The sequence below is a fragment of the Raphanus sativus genome, chromosome 4, assembly GCF_000801105.2.
Source record: "Raphanus sativus cultivar WK10039 chromosome 4, ASM80110v3, whole genome shotgun sequence".
NCBI lineage: Eukaryota > Viridiplantae > Streptophyta > Magnoliopsida > Brassicales > Brassicaceae > Raphanus > Raphanus sativus.
Genome location: NC_079514.1, coordinates 33,924,285 through 33,937,935, shown reverse-complemented (window position 1 = coordinate 33,937,935; position 13,651 = coordinate 33,924,285). Strand labels below are relative to the sequence as shown.

Genomic DNA, 13,651 nt, shown 5'->3' with positions numbered 1-13,651 from the left:
ACTGAGAAATTGGTTCGTGGAGCTCTCAGCAACGTTTAGGCAGGTGTGTTAACCATGTTATAGAACACTGATTAAATTTCTTAATTAATATTTAATGAAATCATTATATATGTATACTACAAAAGCAAATACTGTGAAAATGTGTACTATTGTTAATTACAATTTAACTATCAGACTAATATAGATAAATTAAATATATAAAATAATAACACTAAAATTATACGTTTTATTACTGTGTGAAAACAGTTTTATAATGTAACATACTAGTGAAGATTCTTGTTTTTACTTTCTAAATATTTTATCTGTTTGTAATCCTCTCAATCTAAATTCAAATCCCAGTCTACTTTTTCACTCAGTTAAACGTTCTTGTGATGCCAAAATAAAAGAAGTTAAACGTTCATGTTGTAGCAACTTTTCTTTTTTAGCAACTTCAATTTAATGCAGCTAGTATATATAGAGACGTTAAAAAGAAAATGTCTAATGCTTTTCTAACTCCACACATTTGAAATGCTATTTTCATAATGAATTTAAACAGTTAATGTAGTATACTAAAGAATCTATTTTAAATTTTGTTAAAAGTGAAATCAAGTCTATTTTAAGAATAACTAATCAGTTAAGATATGATAAAATCAATCATTTTCTATTAAATTTGAATCAGTCATCTACTAATTATGCAGATTTTACCAGAACTAATTTATTTTGCATGAACGGTTGAGATTCAAAATTTAACCACACGTGAGTAAACAGTTATGACACGATGCATCCATCTCTCTCTCTCTCTTCTTGTTTCTCTTTAAGGTTTCTTAAAATTTTCTCAGAAACATTGTCTCCGTCATTTGTTCCTCAGTTTCTATCGATCCTCACGGTTCCTCAGGCACTGTACTGGGCAAATCTCTGTCTTTTATTTATCTTCTCCTTCAATCTCTCACTCCAAAAATCCAGTAACTCTTTATTTTACTTTAGGTTTTCCTTATTTCAATTTTTTTTCTAAATAGTTATTAATTTCAGGTAACATCATCGAAGACTCAAAGAGAAAGGAATCAGTGATCTCGAACGATCGTGGTACAATTTCTTTATTTCAATCTGATTTAATTAATTCTTATTTTTTCTCGTTTGTATCATGTAATGAAATTGATTTGGCTGGAAATTGCTATACATAAATAATTAAATTTCCATAGTTATGGTATATTTTTTTTGCTGAAAGTTGATATGATCTATTCTGTTCATTGTTCAATTTATATGATGATTGAAGCATAGCAATTGGCGTAAAACTCTTATTTCTTGCGTCCTACGCTAAAATCATGTTCTTTGTTTCTTGCGGAACAAGATTCGTATAAGTACGATAGTTTACCATACCGTTTTCCTTGTTGTGACAATAATGATTATGTTTCATTTCCAGCCAGTGTTTATCTTGAGAGAGAATGGCTTCAACACCTTGTGCAGCATGCAAGCTCTTGAGAAGAAAGTGCACTCAAGAATGTGTTTTTGCGCCCTATTTTCCACCAACTCAGCCTCAAAAGTTTATATATGTTCACAAAGTCTTTGGAGCAAGCAATGTGACCAAGATCCTCAACGATCTCCCACCACCAAACCGAGAAGACGCTGTTAATTCCCTCTACTATGAAGCCGAGGCCCGTATCCGTGACCCTATCTATGGATGCGTTGGTCTCATCTCCTTCTTACAACAATGTCTCAAGAAAATCCAACAAGATCTTGTCACTGCTAAAGAAGAGCTTGCTGGTTATATTGGACCCGATGCTGTGAATCCGCAACAGCCTTATCTTCCTCCTCTAGCCAACAATCCTCCTCCCAATTTCATGATGGCTATGGAAGGAATGCCACATGGAGTGGTCCCTCAAGGAGAGCCGTTGATCATACGCGAACCAAACATGCCTCAGCACCAACATCAACCGCAAGATGAGCAGATGCAACTCATGGGTACTGATGCACAGAGAATGGCTGCAATGATTTTGGAGAGAGGAGATCACCAACAAGAGATGTTCAATGGTTACGGGATAGACAACAATGGGTCGGTTACAGCCACAGGGTATAACCAGATGGATGTGAACGATCACACGGCTGGTGGGTCGTTGTCTGGACCATCTCTTGCTTTAGGAAGCTTTGGTGATGCTTATCAAATGGGTCACGAGACAGAGCATCACATCAGTCATGATCAGCTTCAGACACAGCTTATGCTTCAGCCTCCATTACAGGAAGGCCAAGAGCAAAATGAAGGACAGTTTCTGATGCAGCCAATGGGACAAGAGAATCTCCATGAAGAAGAGGATGAGGAAGAGCTTGAGCCGCCGGTTAAGTGGAGGAAATCTGACAGCAAGGAAGCTAGTTATTGATTAAAACCAAGAAAATAAGACATTTTCATTTGATGGATAGTTACTCTTGAGGGTCTAAGTTGCTTTTTTTTTTAAATTTAATAAATGGCATTATTCATTGATTAATGTTAGCATCGACAGATTCAACATTCTAAAGCTGAATATGCATCACTTTTTTAATCAATGACCAATCCTGTATTTCTGCAGCCAACAAATGCAGGCAAATGAGCATACTAACATGAAACTCAAAGACACTGGAGTAAAGAGAGGTTTTTCTTATTTTTGACCATACAATCTTAGTTCAGCTAGGTGAGCGGCATGTAAATCACAGAAATGCGTTTCATGTGTTACAGAAATTACATCTCTACTTAGCAAAAAAGAAATTACATCTCTCGGATAGCTTCTACTAAATGGTAACTCAACAACTATATTGCGTTAAATTATCACATTAATGAGTTCTCTCTCCAATCAAAAAATCAGAGTGGCGCAGCGGAAGCGTGGTGGGCCCATAACCCACAGGTCCCAGGATCGAAACCTGGCTCTGATATAAACCTGTTTTTCCCAATCTTTTCCTCTGGGCTTGTGTTTTTTTTTTCTTTTCCTGTCTCAGATTGTTATTTTCGTGGAAGGGGTTAAGGAAAGATGCGATATAATCTACTAATTTTGATTAAGACTTTTACACATCCACTTCTAGGTTAAAAGAGAAAAATGCGAACTGTGCTTTTTAAAAAAATTTCATCTCTGTACCATATGCACCTGTTCTTCATCCTTAAAATCTTCTCACGAGTGTTATCATACGCTTCACTTGACCAATCTTTAAAGTTCGTCAATAGCTTTACAAACCGCATCCGTAAAATTGCCAAAAATCTTTCTATAACCAAGAAACGATCCAGACTTTGAACATCCAACTTGTCCCTCCCCAAGTTAACCCAGAGTATAAGAAAGAAAAAAAATGTCTTCCAGATTAAATAGAAATGCATCAGATTTGAGAAAATACTATTCATAATTTTATTTACTGTTAAATTTTTGTTTAACATATTGATTCCTAAATTTTTATATAGCTTATTTTATATCTAAAAATAAATTTGTGCTTCAAACATTAACAAAGTTATTAATATGTTCCTTAATACAATTATGAATTACAAAATCGTCGTATATTTTATCAAAATCAAAAGTTATGTATGTAATAAGGATTTAGCTAGAATAAAATTATATTATAGTTTGATAATTTCTAAGTTTTCAAAATCAAATATATTACTGAAATTTAGTAATATATAGTTACATACTAAGAAATACAATATATTTAGACTTTTTGAGAGAAAATGAAGGAAACTATTAGAACAAAAGGTAGCCTATAGAGTTTAACAGCCCGATGAAGCTTTATTGGGATCGAATTTGGATTCCTACTTTATTAATAATCTTATTGAGATGTGTATATCAATTTTAAAAAACCTGTAATATTTTTAAATTGAAGAGCAACATGGAGAAACCGAGCTTATTGGTGACGCATTCATGTGTGATTATAACTTTCGATTCCCTATGTGATCTACTTTTAGGGATGCCTCACCATGTCCACAAGTTACTACACGGTTTGACGTACTTCATCATCTATGACTAATGCTAATTAGTGTCTCGCGCACTTATGGAGACGCAAATACTTTAAACTTAAGCAACTAATACATCGTGTCTTGTTAATTCCTAAATCACCAGATTTCGTTTTTCCAACCATGTTAAATAAGTGGCAACTTAGCAGTTAGCAAGTTAAAGGTCATATCAGTGGATGAATTTTAATTACTATAAATTTGGTGAAGTATATATGAAACTTGTTATCTCAAATTCCACGAGCCAACTGTACATTAAATGAGAAGCGGCTTGTGGCGGTGACAATAGCTTCTATTTTACTGCAATGGCCATAACAAGTCTTCACGTTCTTATTCGGATCGGATTTTCCAAATTTTTATTTTATTTTACAACGTGTTTTAAATTTTATCCTAGTAAATTTATAAATACGGGTTATGTTCAGATATAACACATCAATTTCGAATCTATTTTGTATCATGTTCTAGAATCTATAAAATAACTATATGTCATTTGGGTTTAGATTTTTTCTTGATCATTCAAGATTATACTGAAGTAACATAATTAAAAGTCTAAACATAGAAATTTAATATTTGAACTGAATAAAAAGTATTCAGTACATATCAGAATTTTTAAAATAGCATTCAAAAGTTAACACTAAAATAATCAATAATGAATATAATCCAAAACTATTCTAATCCATAACACGCATAGTATGTATACCGTATACATAACTATAGTTATGTATATTTGGTTTATGTTCGATTATCGGGTTAAAGCGAACCGACCTAATATCTAATGTAAAACCCAATTGACTTTTTTGCTGGATCTGAAACCAATTCAAATATCATTATTTTTTTGGTCGGGTTTGGGTTTGAGTTTCGATTTTATATCTAGATCCGGCCCAAACCCAAAATACAGTTTTGTTTTATAAAGAAAAACAATATTTTGATTCAAAAACCTTTCAAATTTTTGTTAAATCGTGAAATCTATTTGCACTTGCAACATAGATCATGCTTATTGCACGTGTTTGCTCCGTATATGCAAGTACTGTTCATATAACAACTACTGATTTTATTTTATACTTAAAAAATAACTTCCAGTAATTATATGCTAGTCTTTATTATATTTAAACTGTTTTATTTCAATATATTGTTAGTGTTACTTTCTTCAATCTATTTTTGTTTTTCATATTTGAAAATATATAAAGTTTGGATTAATTTGTGGTATAACCATTATAATTTTTTTTTGATAAAGTAACCATATATTGGAAACTGTGAACATTTGTCATAAAAGGGTGTCAAAATGGGTCAAATGGGTCAATCCAACCCATAACCCAAATAGATTAACTATTAATGGGTCATGGGTCAATCCAACCTATTTATTAAATGGGTTGAGTTGATCCATGACCCATTAAATTAAATGGATCAGATGGATTAATGGTTGACCCATGAACCCAACATCTTTATAATGAACCATTTTTAAGTTAAGACCAAATAGATCGAATTGAGACATAAGTTAAGTTTAAGACCAAGTTAATCAAATTAAAATTTTATTTTTCCGGTTTTTGCGGAAAATTGCGTTTTTCAGGTTTCGGCAGAAAATTACGTTTTTCCGATTTTGGCAAAAAATTAGGTTTTCCGGTTTTGGCGGGAAATTGCATTTTTCCGGTTTTGGCGGGAAATTGCATTTTTCCGGTTTTTGCAGAAAATTACGTTTTCCCGGTTTTGCAAGAAATTGCATTTTTGGGTCTTCGCGGGAAATTGCGTTTTCCGGTTTTGGCGGGAAATTGCGTTTTCCGGTTTTGGCGGGAAATTACGTTTTTTCGGTTTTGATAGGAAAATTGCGTTTTGCCGATTTTTACGGGAAATTGTGTTTTCCGGTTTTGGCGGGAAGTTGCGTTTCTCCGGTTTTGGCGGGAAATTGCGTTTTTCCGGTTTTGACGGGAAATTGCGTTTTCCGATTTTGGCGGGAAATTGCATTTTCTGGTTTTGGAAATTGTGTTTTTCCGGTTTTGGCGGGAAATTGCATTTGCCGGTTTAGACGAGAAATTGCGTTTTCCGGTTTTGGCGGGAAATTGCGTTTTTCCGATTTTGACAAGAAATTGTGTTTTCCGATTTTGACGGAAATTGTGTTTTCCGGTTTTGGCGGGAAGTTGCGTTTTCCGGTTTTGGCGGGAAATTGCGTTTTTCCGGTTTTGACGGGAAATTGCGTTTTTCCGGTTTTGACGGGAAATTGCGTTTTTCCGATTTTGGCGGGAAATTGCGTTTTTCCGGTTTTGGAAATTGTGTTTTTCCGGTTTTGACGGGAAATTGCATTTGCCGGTTTAGACGAGAAATTGCGTTTTCCGGTTTTGGCGGGAAATTGCGTTTTTCCGGTTTTGACGGGAAATTGCGTTTTCCGGTTTTGACCGGAAATTGTGTTTTTCCGGTTTTGACGGAAAAATGCGTTTCCGGTGAAAATTTTTTTTTCTAATTTTTGCGGAAATTTGCGTTTTCCGGCTTTGGCTGGAAATTACGTTTTTCCGGTTTTGGCGGGAAATTACGTTTTCCGAATTTACCGGGAAATTGCGTTTTTCCGGTTTTGGCGGGAATTTTTTTTTTTACGATTTTGGTGGGAAATTGCATTTTCGGTTTTGGCGGGAAATTGTGTTTTTGTGATTTTGACCTTTTTTTTTAATTAAAAACCAAATGGGTCAGAGTTGATCCAACCCAATATACATATTTAACTTGTTAACCCATTAACTTATTAACCCATTAACCTGTTAATCCATTAACTTGTTAACCCATCAACCCATTGGATCAAAAATAAATAATTCATTTGAGTTAATGGATCAATTTGGGTTGGGTCAACCCATGGGTCATGACCCATTTTGACACCCCTAGTCATACATTAGACATTTCTCGTTTCGAAGTGTGTAAATATGTTATGCCTACATCCACAGTATTTTATTTCGCGTATATATAGAGAGAAAGAGATTGTACATTACTTCTCATTTGATCAAAAAAAAAATATTACTTCTCTATTCTAAGTTTCTAAATAGAATAAAACAAAACAAAATTGTATCTCATTTGAGAAGAAAATCTAAATATACGATATACATGTGTAAAATAATATCGGTTTAAGATCGAATTTATATAATGTCATATAAAATCTACAAAAATATATGTTTAGTTTGAAAGTTTCAAGCATGTAGAAAAAAGTCTATGATTTTAATAGGTAAAATTCAAATTTTAATAGTTTTCTTTAACAAAAATGTAAAAGCAACTAAGAGTAGAAAGGAAAAAAAACAAATTGTAAAAAGAAAAATAACTTGTCCATGTGTGTGTAAAGGACAATATATAAATTATTATACATGTGATGATTGTTTATTTGGTTTTTAGATTTTAGTTTCTAATTTTTGAATTTTGGTTTTTGGTTTTTAGATTTTAATTTTTAGTTTTTGGTTTTTGATTTTAAAATAAGAAAAGAAAAAATATTATTAATAGTAAAATATTTATTCTGAAAAGCAAAATATAAAATACTATTATACAAAAAAAATATAAATAAAAAGTTATTAACAATATATATTTGTAATGACTAACTTCAAAGAAATAAATTTATATTATTGATAATTTTCAAATTTTATCTGGATCATTTTGTATTTCAAAAAATTAGCTAGAAAATGTCTTAAATATATATTTCCGGATTATAAACATTATTTATATGTATATTTATTTTAATAGTTTTTGTTGGATTAATATTTTTTTTACTTTTAATAATAGTAAATGTAAAACACGTTTTAGGCAAAATACTAGAAAAAGTTGACCTTTTGTTTTTTCAAATACAAACACATTATAGTAATTATCATTTTATTTAATTTCTTATATTAATACATAAATATAATATAATTTTTTTTAAGATAAACATTGAAAACCACGTAAATGTAGTAGAAAAACTATGAAAACTTGGCTTTTGGTTTTTATGTTAAAAAGACAGTTATTTACAAAAACTAGTTTTCCTAAGGAATCTATTCTTTGAACATCTTGATTAGATGAAAAATAATTTTTGGAAAAACAAAAACTAAAAACCAATTCACAAACAACAAACAATCATCCTCACAGTATAGAATGTGCACCATAACTTATAACTTTTAACTTTTTATCCAAACTTTTCAATACTGCGAATGTGATATCAGAGATACACAATGAGGATTTTTCACTTAATTTTGGGAGACAAGAATTTATTCACTTAATATTTGGAGAATTCTGTTCTAACGACCATTCATATTTACCTTTATTAAAAACATTTTCACAATAACTTAAAGTGTAAAGTTTCACTAAAGAAACAAGACTCTTCTCTACCTTTACTTTATATATAAATATAAATAATTGATTACAAAAATTATAGTTTTGGAATTATATGTTTTTAAATTCAATTTTGTTTTCAATTTTTCGAAATTTTATTTTGAAATTTGAAAATTATTTTTGAAACTATTTTCAAAATTTTTATTTTAAATATTAAGTTTTTTTTTATTTTTTTTTAAATCCTAAACTCTATCCTCCAAAACTTCACTCCCAAATCTAAACCCTAGTATAGATTAGTTAGCCATTGGAATTCAAGTGTCTATTTGCTTTTCTTTAAAACTAAAGGTAAATGTAGTTATAGTAAACATAAAAACTGATATTAAAATATGGTAGTTTAACCAATGTTTCCTTAATTTTTCCAAAACAAAATTAAACTATCTTGAAAACAAATTGGTTTATGTGTCTGTTATGCACTATCTTAGATTTCATCATACTTCTAATATAAGATTTATAACACATTTAATATAATGGTTCTTTATGTTTAAAACTTGTAGTGTTTGTAGTGATTGTTAATATTTTCAAATTATATATTGTTATTAGTTTCTAGATTCTAACAATTTTACTAAAATCAAGTGTTATTGGTTTGATGTCATATAAAATCTTCTGTTATTTTAAAATTTTGATTTTTAATGATTTTATAATTCTATCAAAATTTAGTCTTTTCTGCACTTGAAATATTTAGAATTTAACTCATAAACAAAAATTTCAAAATATTTGCATATGTCCTCAAAATTCCTAAAATCATTAAAGTAAAATAGTTTCATAAACGTTATAAATATGAAAAACTCTTTTAAACTCTTCACAAATTAAATTTAACAAATCCATTGATTTTTAAATCAACCAATTCCACCTAAAGTATCAATTCCTGCTAACCTCCCTAACTCTAAAATCGAAAGTAATTTCTTTTTAGACAAGCCATATATTTTGTACTACAAAATCGTAAAACCCTTGCCCAAAAAAATGAAAAAGACAGAGAGTATTCTCTTACTTTGTCGGTTACATTTTCATAACTCCAAATAAAAATCCATTGAAAATATTTTGGTAAAATAAGAAAATCCAATTGCATGAAGTACGGCGCAAAAGTGCAGTGTCACCTTTGTCTAACATATGTATGCATGGGGATCCACGTCCACTGTCGATATGAACTTACTTCCTCACTTCCCTTGACTCCATTACTCAATTAGTCACTTGTATTTAAGATTAACTCTTGGGGAGATCTCAATAACAGTCTTCACCCTCTCTTGATCTCAAAGCACACATTATTGTTCAGAAAATGAAGCAGGGAAATCTGCTGATACTAGTGTTCTTATTGGCGTATTGCTTCGGCTCTGTTTGTGTGATAAACGCAGAGGACCCTTATCGTTTCTTTACGTGGACTGTTACTTATGGAACAAGATCTCCTTTAGGTGTTCCACAACAGGTTATACACATTTTATGTCTCTTTCTGCTATTTTCTTAAAAATTAATAATGACATATATATTGTTATAATATAATGTTTACTTAAAAAATGTGTGCCTTTTCTTTAGGTTATTCTTATCAATGGCCAGTTCCCTGGTCCTCCAATTGAAGGTGTAACAAACGATAATATCCTTGTTAATCTAATAAACAAGATCGATGAACCTTTACTCATCACCTGGTATGCAGAGTTCATGTAGTTTTGGGAAAGTAAAAAATAATTGAAACAAAGGGGAAAAGAATGAAGAAGAACAAAATACTGCAATAGGAATACCCTTACTTTTTTCTTGCCAGATTTGGTAGGAATAGTTTTGTTCAATGATTCTTCAAATTAAAAAGAATGAGAATGAACGTTTAGAAAACAAATATTCTTATAAATGGTGTCAAACTAGAGGAATGAGGAATGATATGAATTACCTATTCCCAATATGTAGTATACCGGCTTCTAAAACTAATCAGTATAATTCACTTTGCAAAATTAATGAATGATTAAACACAATTTTCTTACGAGGGTTTACTCTAGACTTCTGTCACTCAGTTTCTTCAATATGGTTATTTTTTTTTAAGAGTTGACACTTCAAAAAAATGTGTAGGAACGGAATAAAACAGAGGAGGATGTCATGGCAAGACGGAGTTTTGGGCACAAGCTGCCCAATCCAACCGAACTCGAATTGGACTTACCATTTCCAGCTTAAGGACCAAATCGGAACTTATACATACTTTGCTTCTACGTCGATGCACAGAGCAAGTGGTGCTTTTGGTGCACTCAATATTAACCAGAGATCAGTCATCTTTGTTCCTTACCATAAACCTGATGGTGACTTCACTCTCCTCATCAGTGATTGGTACAAGATGGGCCATAAGGTACAAAAGATCTTTAACATACGAGTTAATTTAATTCCCAAGTAACCAAGTCATTATTTAGGATTTAACTAGCGATGAGGATACTATGCCTTTTGCTATTGTTTTTTGACAGGCGCTACGAAAGAGGCTCGACTCTGGTCGCGCTCTTCCTCTTCCGGATGGTCTTCTGATAAATGGTGCTTCTAAAGGTTTAGCCTTTACCGGTGAACATGGTAAATTCTCATTATTACCCGAGATCCTTTTTCCCTTTAAATTCAAGACTTGACTCTTTGGTTCTCTATTTATCTCATGCTTCTCGCTTTACTACAGGAAAATTTTACAGGTTTCGGATCTCTAATGTTGGAATATCGACATCGATTAACTTTAGGATACAAGGACATATGATGACTCTCGTCGAAGTAGAAGGCTCTCACACTCTGGAAGAGGTCTATGAGTCGCTTGACGTACACGTTGGTCAGTCCTTGACCGTTCTGGTCACGTTGAAGGCTCCGGTGAAGGACTACTTCATAGTGGCTTCTACCCGGTTTACCAAACCGGTACTGACCACCACAGCTGTCCTCCATTACCAAGGCTCAAAAACCAGACCATCTCACCCCCTCCCCATAGGTCCTACTTACCATATCCACTGGTCCATGAAACAAGCAAGAACTATGAGGTATATTAATACTAAAATATCACTAACTCAAACCAATATCAGCTCTTGGCTATTTGTTAGTTTTAGATTTCGTATTAGGGATTCATATTTGGTTTCGTTTGGTTTTATCGATCTGTTAAGTTTTAGAAAATATGGCTAAATCGGTTCAACTTTGGTTTATAAATCTGGTCCACGTTTGGTTTGGTTCTTGTGTGTCAACACCCTAATTTGAAACGTGACTTTAGGTTAAATTTAACGGCGAATGCAGCAAGGCCTAACCCACAGGGAGCGTTTCACTATGGTACCATACCTATAAGTCAAACTTTGGTTCTGGCCAACGGGAGAACAAAGATCAATGGGAAACTCCGGTACACAGTGAACCGTGTGTCGTACGTTAACCCAACAACTCCACTGAAATTAGCCGATTGGTACAATATTCCTGGAGTGTTCGATTTCAAGACTATTAAAAAAATTCCTACACCAGGACCATCTATTCTCGGAACCTCGGTTTTAGACTTTGCTCTTCATGAGTATGTTGAGTTCGTGTTCCAGAACAACGAGAGATCTATCCAGTCTTGGCACATTGATGGCACGAATGCCTATGTTGTTGGGTAAACTACTAATCCATGTTTCTCTTAACTCTATCTCTATCGGTATAGCGCTATTTGAAGATCGATCATATCAATATTTCAAATATTTCTTTGATTCATTGATCAAGTTTTGACATATAATCAGATACGGGACAGGCACATGGAACATGGGCATGAGGAAACGTTACAATTACGTTGATGCTGTTTCAAGGCATACTTTTCAGGTAAAATATAAAAACAAACATTGAAATTGGGTTTAAGGCCGGTTTAAGGCTCAAAACAATCTCATCTAGATAAACCTCTTTTATTGTTGAGGAATATGTTAGTCGATTTTGATGTTGTTTCAAGGCCTAAAAACAGTCGTTGCCTGAAAAAAAAAACAATATGTTTTATTTTATACACAAAAGTTGGTGGTCATTTGAAAAGAACATAACACTAGAATGTGTTGTCTAGAGGTTTGTATTACTCATATCACTGTCACCACCAAACAATTATTATGAATAATTTGATTGTTGTTAAGCAAATTAAATCGAGATTAAGTTTACAAGAAATGTCTACTCCTATATTATGATACCTGACTCAGTTTGTGTTTGCTGTTTCGAGCTTGAAACAACACTTCTTAATCTTCTGAATATGTGTACAGGTATATCCAATGTCGTGGACGAGCGTATTGGCATCACTAGACAATAAAGGAATGTGGAATGTAAGGTCACAAATATGGTCAAGGAGATATTTAGGACAAGAACTCTATGTTCGTGTCTGGAACAACGAGAGATCTCTCTACACTGAAGCCGAACCGCCTCTTAACGCTCTATATTGTGGAAAAGCCAAACGTCCCATTTGATTTAAATAAATTCATTCGCTTGTTGCTTTGGTTTTTCCTTTTCTTTTTCTTATATATTTGAGGTTGTCATTAGGGCAATTCCAATCCTACCATATTTTCTAATGCAACATAATTTTAAAGCAAAATATACTATAATTCTACTCTATTTTCAACTCTGAAATGGAGTAATAGATAGAATTACTCTACTTATGGAGCAATTCTATTCATTACTCCGTTTCGAAGTTGAATTTTTTTAATAGAATGATCATTTAAATTTTGAATGTTTTTATTTTATATTTAAATAAAATGTTATAAAATAATACAATAGCATGAAAAAATATTATTCCATAAGAGATTATTTAATAATTTTATATTAAAAATTCATAAAATAATAAATTACTAAACTACACATAAAAATATTAAATAATATAACATAAAATAAATAATTTAATAATCTGGTAAATCATTTAAGAAACCATCATGATCATGAAACATTGTCCACACAATGAAGATATCTGATTTTAAAATTTTCTTACTTAATTTAAAAGTTTTCATGGATAAAAAAAAATCAGTATACATAATTGAAATGCATTAGTAGAGCATTCGTGAGAAAGATACTATAATTTTCATTAATGAGCTAAAATATGATATCTTATATTTTTATGATTTATTGTATTTTTAATAACGAATATTTAATATAAATAAAATATATTTTATATAAACATAGTATAATTGAGACTAATTATAAATAGAAAATAATGGTAATAATTATTAATTAAACAAAATGGAATAATTTTAGTATATTCTGTTAAAAATGGAATAATATTTAGAGTAAGACCTAATTCTATTTTTGTGTTCTATCATTTTAGAATAAAATTGGAATAAAACATTGTAAAAATGTGTTTCAAATCATGGTGGTAATGACTTGCGGTTAACCAATAAATAAGAAAATACATTTTTGGAATATATTATGCTTTAGCCAAAATATTAAAAATATATTTATAAAATATAATTAAAATGTAAAATTAAA

The 13,651-nt window shown here is 31.6% G+C and overlaps 2 protein-coding genes and 1 non-coding gene across 5 annotated transcripts; all 3 read left to right on the top strand.

Annotated features, from left to right (window-relative positions):
• The first annotated feature begins 786 nt into the window (after nucleotides 1-786).
• Nucleotides 787-2,472, top strand: LOC108851379 (LOB domain-containing protein 10). Of its 3 annotated transcripts, none has more exons than XM_018624799.2 (3): nucleotides 787-879; nucleotides 1,009-1,062; nucleotides 1,400-2,472. In XM_018624799.2, exon 3 carries the CDS (start codon nucleotides 1,422-1,424, stop codon nucleotides 2,349-2,351), a length of 930 nt encoding a protein of 309 aa, XP_018480301.2. In that variant the 5' UTR covers nucleotides 787-879; nucleotides 1,009-1,062; nucleotides 1,400-1,421; the 3' UTR covers nucleotides 2,352-2,472. The 3 variants fall into 3 exon arrangements, with proteins under 3 accessions (XP_018480301.2, XP_056865998.1, XP_056865997.1); XM_057010018.1 differs by having other exon boundaries at nucleotides 798-879; nucleotides 1,404-2,472; XM_057010017.1 differs by having other exon boundaries at nucleotides 830-941.
• Nucleotides 2,473-2,805: 333 nt separating this feature from the next.
• TRNAM-CAU (transfer RNA methionine (anticodon CAU)) lies at nucleotides 2,806-2,877 on the top strand. The gene has a single exon. It is a non-coding gene; the product is annotated as a tRNA-Met (tRNA).
• A 6,641-nt stretch (nucleotides 2,878-9,518) lies between these two features.
• LOC108851374 (L-ascorbate oxidase homolog) lies at nucleotides 9,519-12,760 on the top strand. The gene is made up of 8 exons (XM_018624795.2): nucleotides 9,519-9,674; nucleotides 9,782-9,891; nucleotides 10,304-10,574; nucleotides 10,687-10,786; nucleotides 10,884-11,229; nucleotides 11,454-11,819; nucleotides 11,944-12,022; nucleotides 12,442-12,760. Exons 1-8 carry the CDS (start codon nucleotides 9,528-9,530, stop codon nucleotides 12,640-12,642), a joined length of 1,620 nt encoding a protein of 539 aa, XP_018480297.2. The 5' UTR covers nucleotides 9,519-9,527; the 3' UTR covers nucleotides 12,643-12,760.
• Nucleotides 12,761-13,651: the final 891 nt, after the last annotated feature.